At 40.3% G+C, this 7,464-nt stretch overlaps 1 protein-coding gene across 1 annotated transcript in view; it reads left to right on the top strand.

Moving 5' to 3' along the window:
* KIF16B (kinesin family member 16B) overlaps positions 1-4,448 on the top strand; it is a 341,792-nt gene extending 337,344 nt beyond the window's left edge. The window contains exon 26 of the mRNA XM_007476655.3: positions 4,036-4,448. Within this exon, the coding sequence (XP_007476717.2) occupies positions 4,036-4,194 (159 nt within the window). The 3' untranslated portion in view covers positions 4,195-4,448. The remainder of the gene's footprint in view (positions 1-4,035) is intronic.
* The last annotated feature ends 3,016 nt before the right edge of the window (positions 4,449-7,464 follow it).

Genomic DNA, 7,464 nt, shown 5'->3' on the forward strand with positions numbered 1-7,464 from the left:
TAGTAAAATCAGAAAAAAAAAGCTGCTAACATATTCCTGACAATTGCAGGCTGTGAATAGGAGACAGCCGGCACTGCCCCTCAGCCCCCCATTCACAAATGGAAGCTCCTCTAGGGTAGGAGCTGTTTGCCTTCTCAAGTACAGTCACTCCTACAGCATCTTCTGAGTAAATATTTATTGAGAGTTGAATTGGATAGAATTAGTTCAGGCCATAGAGCAGAGTTGTGGTTTGGATCTAAATGATCTGACTCCAGAGCTAATGCTCCTTCCACTTGACCAAATTGTTACTTGTATTATTTTCATTGTACTTCAGAAACCTACTGTAAAGGAAATATTTATTTCAGCTATCTGATAAGTAGAAAATTTATCACAGAATAATCATCCCCTAATTTACTGGTTTGATCTAAACAGATTTGTGTATGGTAGATTTTCATCAAGGTATCCTCTGTTAAATCTGTGGAGAGATATGGGTATTAACCCAGAAGCCTTTTGCTTTATCCTTTTTTTCTCCTATGTACCTAATCTGATTTTCTAGTCTTCTGACCAGGAAGGTGCCCCCCAGTACTTGGCCACATGAGCTTTATTTTGATCTGCCCATAATCTTTCCTTGTTATCCTTCAGGCTTTGTTGAGTCCTTCCTGTTAAGAGACTCTACTTTGTGAACTAATTATGACAAATATTGACATAACATCTGTTTCCACCTTTAAATTACCTTCTAGTCCATAGGAATTCATCTGAAAGGCATATTTGTTATTTTTTAAAAATGTTTTTCCCCACATTAATGTCACCTGTGGGAGACTTAAAGAAAATTTTAGCCAAGCTGTTGGGCGCCTGTAGCTTGGTATCTACACATGTAACTATGCTTACATGAATATGTATGTGTCTAAGTGGGATTGGATACATGTGAATGAATTAGATAGAAAGTTAATAAGACTTATGTCCATCTACATTTATTATTAATAATAACTAGTATTTATATAATACTACATGATTTATAAAGTGCTTTAGAAATATTTCAATATATTCTCCCAACCAGGTACATGCTATTATTATTTAAACTTTACTGGTGAGGAAACTGAGGCAGACACGGATAAAATAAGTTGCCAGAAGTCACACAGTGAGTATGTGTCTGAGGCAGGATTTGAACTCATCTTCTTTTCCCGTGTACCTTTCAGCATTCTTTTCATTGCAATATGCCGCTGCCCTATGTCAAAAGAATGAGTAGCAGTTGTGCTGTTGTGGAAAACCATGCAATGTGTACACACACAAATGGGCTTCACTTGTGAGACTGAAAAGAGTTCTTATAATGCCAAATAACCATTGCAACTAAATTCTCTTCTTGTGGATTAGTTTCCAGAGTCTCATTTCAAGCGTTTCTTAAGCATCTCCTATAAAATAGTAGGCAGACTGAAAAGAACTCATTGGGTTTACCCGGACTGGCTACCAGAAGTTCTGCTCTTAGAATTTCTGTATTGGAAAGTGACTTTGGAATCATCTACTCCAGCCTTTTGGTTCATTTACATGTAAGAAAATGGAGTCCCCAAATGTTAAAGGGCAAGTGGGTGACCGCCAGGATTATTCCCTCCTTGATTGTGACAGCTGATGGGTGCCACCGGCCTCCCTCTGAGCCTCTCCTCTTATAGCCGAGGCCCAGCGAGTCAGTCCTGGGGCCAAGACCCGGGTGTCTCACCCGACGGACAGACTCGTTTTCCCCTTTCTACCCTGTCTGTCCAGAAAAGGAGAATTGCTAGTTCGTGCCTGGCCGAGGGAGCTGAGCTTCCCCGAGGCCAGGGCCTGTGCTACTAGTCAGACGTTTTGTACCAGGAACCTCTATTTATCTTAATAATTTCTGGCTGTGGTATAAAGCTAGTTGACTCCCTTGGGTAGATTCAGACAACGTAAAAAGGTGCCTTTCCGCCTCTGCTCATGTTATTACAGAAAATCCAGCCCTGACTTAGAAGCCAGTCTTAGCCGGCCCCTCCCCTTCCTTTTGAGGCGTCGCCCAGCCTCGCTTCCGCTTCCGTGTTCCCTCTCCTCTGGTGCTGCTCCAGATGAGCGGCTTATCCACATCCGAGCATTTATTTGTAACACGGAAACGAACATTCATAACAAACGAATGGAGTTTATAGCAGTAATTTGAGTTAGTCAGAATGTCTTTCCAGCACTAATTATGCAACTTGTAAAATGAGATGTAAATATTAGTTTTCTGGTTTTGAACCTCTTGTCATCACTCTTTCCTTCCCCTTAGTTTACATGAGGGATCCCCAAGCAAACACTGATCACTTAGTGTTGCAAAGGGACTAATCAGCCGCAGATAGATTAGGACTATTATTTTTTTAATTGTGTTTCCACTTAGTAGTCGATATAAAAGAGAAGTGACAGTGGGACGTGTTTTTTAAATATCTTGTATAGGAAGGTTAGAGTAATCAGTTTCATTTTTGTGCCTCCTAAATAGGCACAAAAGCTTTGTGCATTTTTCTTAGTAGCATATTATAGGCCTGAGGATGTCCAAAATTCAAGTTCCCTAATTCTGTCAGAAGAGCCCCCTCTCCTGCCAGGCACTCAGGGGGTCCTGAGACTGCCCCACCCACCTCCCCCCTGCTGCATTCCAAAAGCATCACAGCCCTTGCTCACTGTGCTCCCAGTAGCCTTACAGACATGGTGGCCTGGAGGAATCCTGAAATTCCTAGTGGAGCAGTGGATAGAACTTCAGAAGACCCAGTTCAAATTTGACTTCAGACATTTACTAGCTGTGTGACTCTCAGGAAGTCATTTGATGGCAGCCTGCCTTCAGTTTCCTCCTCTGTCAACTGCCCTGGGTTGTTGTAGTTTCCAAGACCTGGTTCTGTCATTCCAAGTATCTCTATTGTATCAATTCTAAAATCAATCATGACTCAAAGAACTTCCTGTTCTATGCTTAAGCATAGGTCAAAGCCCTTTCCATTGTTTAGCAAAAGGTTTCTGTCCTAAAGTAGTCTTAAGTAGGGAGGAGAAGGATCCTCCCATGCCTAGGGTTTCACATTCCAATAGAGTTCTTACTATCAGTAGGAAATTTTTTCAAGTATGAAATTTCCCAATGGGGAATTTTCCAACATTCATAAGTCTAAGAAATTTTAAGGTTTACATGCCTGATCCCTGCTCTGAGTCTGTCCTCCCTTCTCCCAGGCACAACAAAGTGGTGCTCAGGAAATGCTCCTTCAGTGATTCATAGTGTTAAAAGCTGGAACATTGTTTAAATAGAACCATATCTAAGATGTTCATTTTGCAGATGAATTCACCAAAGAGAAGGATAGGTTAAATAGGGGTCAGTATCAGAGTTGAGATCAGAACCCGGGAGTCTCAGTTCCCAATTACATGGAGATTTCAAGTGGCCTTAGAGATCATCTAGTCTAGCTCTAATAAGAAAATTGAGACCTAGAGATGGAGAAGCGACTTCTAAGTAGAAGAAATGTGTCTTGAATCCAGTTCCTCTAATGAAAATTCAGGGTTTTTTCCAATCTACAGCTTCACTTTTATTAAAGAGCAGGCAAGTTAAAAATCTTTGGAAATGGACTAACAATAACTTCATATTGTTACCTACTATATGATAGAAAAGAAACCACCATATTTTTCATAGCAAATATCTAAAGATCTATAGGCTGAGAGCTGGAGGAGTCCTTAAGCTGCCAGTGAGTTTAAATTTCCCATTTTACAGATGAGATAACTGAGTGCCAAAGAAGTAGAGTAGGTAATCTGCCTTTGGTTACAGTGGCAACAGGTTGAGACCAATTTCTCTCCTTCCAAACCAGTCCTGTACTCTCTTCCTTTTATTCCAGTCTGTAATTTCTTTGGTTGATCCTAGCTAATGTGTTTTAGATCGTTCTCTCCTTAAGGATTTCTCTTGGTTATACTCTATTTAATGAGGATGATGGCCCTCTAGCATTCGTGAGAGTTGTCTGCTCTTACAAAGCTTTTTTCCACAATTTAGCTTCACTCTAACCCCAACCAATGGATTTGTGCTCCCTAAACATGTTGTAAAATATCTTTCCTCCACAGCAATACCTCAGGAATTTTTTCAATGCGATGCTTCAGTCTGCAACATCCCCATTGCACATTGATAAAGTGGGCCTGACTCTTTCGAAGCACACCATCTGTGAGTTCTCTCCATTCTTCAAAAAAGGAGTGTTTGACTACAGCAGCCATGGGACTGGCTAGAGCTGGAGCCTGAGTCTAGCCGCAAATGCAGTGCCTTCCTCAAAGCAAGATTCCTCCAGAAATACAAATAAAACTCTCGTGCAAAGGTCTCCGCCTAAGTCTTCACAGCTGAAAACAGATATGCAACAATTCTTTCCTTTACCTTTTCACATTTTTCCTACTTAGTGCCTGTGTTTGGGAATTGAATGTTGTAACATTTGTTTCTGCCTGTGGTTTCCATGGCAAGGCGCAGTCACTGTTCAACCCCAGCTGAATATGGCTCTTTCCTATTGCTCAGACAATTCATTTCCATATGGCAAGATTGCTTCTCTTTAACTTTTGCTCTCCCAATCCAGCTTACCATTCGAGAGAACCTGGTAATGTTGAATTTCCTTTTTTACTAAAATAGAGCTTCATATCCCCCTTCCATTAGATCATATTAGCATTTCTTCCCAAGAAAGACATTTTTAATTACTTGAGTTTATGTTTGTTTGTTTTCCTCCTGGACTGACAGCTTTTGTATAATACCCAAAAGTTAATGTTTACAAAGAATCTCATGTTCTGCAAGAGAATTTCAAGGCAAATCATGTTGCAAGTCTTCCATGCTTGACTATTTGGATATAAGCTGCATCACTTGAGATGGATATATGAAACACATGCAGACAGGATATTCATTTGACCTTGTTAAGTCAAGTTAGAATGTCTGTTTTCTAATTTCTTAGAATGTATCTGTCTTGCACTCTCCTGCTTTCTCAGGAAAGCGTCATATGAGTACAGAGCAAGTCATATTTTGAAAGGCTCTGTTGTTCATGTTTATGTTACATTATCTATAAGTGCTTCAGTTGAAATATTAGAATTTACAGTGTTTTACTAAATAATACTAAAATTACTCAGGACTTATGTAGAATTGCATATATATATATAATGTGATATCTGCTCTGTAGTGTATAAGGAAAAATTGTAAGTAGAAAAAACATATGTATGTGCAGATTGTATATATTCTCATCCACAGGTTTATATATTATATATATAGACATATTCTTATTGATCAGTTGTATCAAATATATGAACACTCATACAGAATTATTAAGGGGCATCACAAAGGTATTTGCTTCATGCAAAATTGAAATTGAGCTGCTATCAATATTAAATGAAATTATGGAAGAATCTGTGTGCTAGCTAAGTTCATTTGACAACTGGTGACATGATCATTTTCTTACCATCTCTTTAAAATGTAAATGTAGTTGGAAAATATTTAGAATGCATAATTTATCTGTGTGTATTGCTGGACACTTAACAGTGGCCATGATTAAAGTCACAAATGAGCAAATAGCAAAACATGGCTACATTCAGCTATCTTGGATGTGCCCGTGCTGAAATCTGCTTGTAAAAGCTATTTTTCTTACTAAGAAGTTACACAGACAAAATAGGAATATGCAGTTTGGTGGCAGTGAACTACTCCTACTCCGGGTAGGAAACCTGCTCCCCATTGCTGTAATCATAACTTGGACTATAAGTTTGGTGGAAATTACTATTAGAGAATTTAAACTAAGAAATTAAAGGGCAGCCGCTGGAGAGATAATAATTGTGTGTCACTTACTTTAAGAATTGGAACTCTAACAATTATCTCTCATTTGCTGACTAAACCAAACCCCTTCCGCCAAGTGACCAGATAATCTATGTTCTCTGCCCCCTTGGGGAGTAAGGAGCTCTCACCTCTTTAGGTATATGAGTGTTAGAAGTTCGGTCGTCCCATCAATCCCCCAGCATGCGGTGCTCAGTTGGCAAGGGTAAATGGACATTTTCCTGGAAGAGCTCAATAAATCTTCCAGTTGCAGTCACCATTTCCAGTAGTCAGATTGGAGTCAGGATCCCCAGGTTCAAAGCCTGGCTCTGCTGCTAATTTGCTGTGTGACCACAGGAAAGTCTTGTAACCTCCCTCAGACTCAGATAATTATTAATAATGATGACAACAATGTACTTTATTTACATTGTTTCATTTGATCCTCCCAAGGATTCACATACGGTGAAGGAAAGCTGCTATTACCTTCATTTCCTCAGTAAAGAATGAAGTCTAACTGGGTGTATCTGGCTTCTTAGAGGTCACAGACCCCTGAGCATCTGAGGGGGGATTCAAGCGTAAGTCTTTCCAACTCTGAGCCGATTCCTCCGTTATGCCCTGACCCCCGTTATCTTTCTTTTCTGCCTGTAAAGAGAAGGGCTGGAATAGATGATCTCTAGGATCTTGTCCAGCTCTGACATCCTATGATTGCAGCACAAACAAGATAGAGGCTAAGCTGTCTTTAATGTAAGGGGTTCTGTAAACCCAAGACCAGGCAGCTGGCATGATACATCGTCCTTCAGATAGAACATGAGAGAGAAGCTGAACGGGGCCTGGCAGACAATACCGAAGCCACCACGTTGGGACTCTACCACCTTAATGACCAAGCAGCGCTGGCACGTGAGAAGATGAAATTGGGGAAAACATGGCTACCTGCCCTCATACACATAAAATAAATTCCTCCTGGGAGAAGCACAACATGATAGGAACCCACAGGTGCATTTCCAAAAAAGATTCCAAAAGATCTCAATTATCATCCTTGACCCCCCCCCCAAACCCCCCCAAAATAATGAAAAAGACATACCTTGCATTTCTGAAATAGGCTTAGAACTGGAAGGGTCTAGAGATCTTCTATCTATTCACAGCTCCTCATTTTGTAGAGGAGGAAAAGAGGCCTAAAAAGGGAAGGTGACTAACCTGAGGTCACTCTCTATGTCTTCTAAGCCAAAATACACTCTTTTCCCCACTGTACCATAATGCAGTGAAAACAGATGGGAACGGAGAGACTTTCAAATGAGATTTTCTATAGCAGACCAATCTTCAGTCACAAAATCAATTGAGAGGCGTAAAGAATTTAAGATATCCCTCTAAACCAGTAGTTGATTTCAGAAAAACATTTGGCTTATTAGAAGAAATGGAAGCCATAAAAACTCCTCAAACCATGTATTTCCCATTCGTATGTTAAAACCCTACAAGGTTCTACAATACCACCACCCACAGAGATTAATTGGTTCAACTATTGGTTCACTATCAACTTGAGTGCATGCGAGGCACAAAACAAAGTGACGTGCGGTCCCCTGGGTCGTTCACCACTACCATGGACAGTGCCCTACGGAGAGTCCCGATCAAGCCAATAAAGGTAAGAATGCCAACGTGTTCCTTTTGAAAAGTGATGTGTTAGGCTGTTCGAGCAGAGGACTTACGGGACGAAGAATAACTTGTATTTAGCA

The sequence above is a fragment of the Monodelphis domestica genome, chromosome 1, assembly GCF_027887165.1.
Source record: "Monodelphis domestica isolate mMonDom1 chromosome 1, mMonDom1.pri, whole genome shotgun sequence".
In the NCBI taxonomy this organism is placed as follows: Eukaryota; Metazoa; Chordata; class Mammalia; order Didelphimorphia; family Didelphidae; genus Monodelphis; species Monodelphis domestica.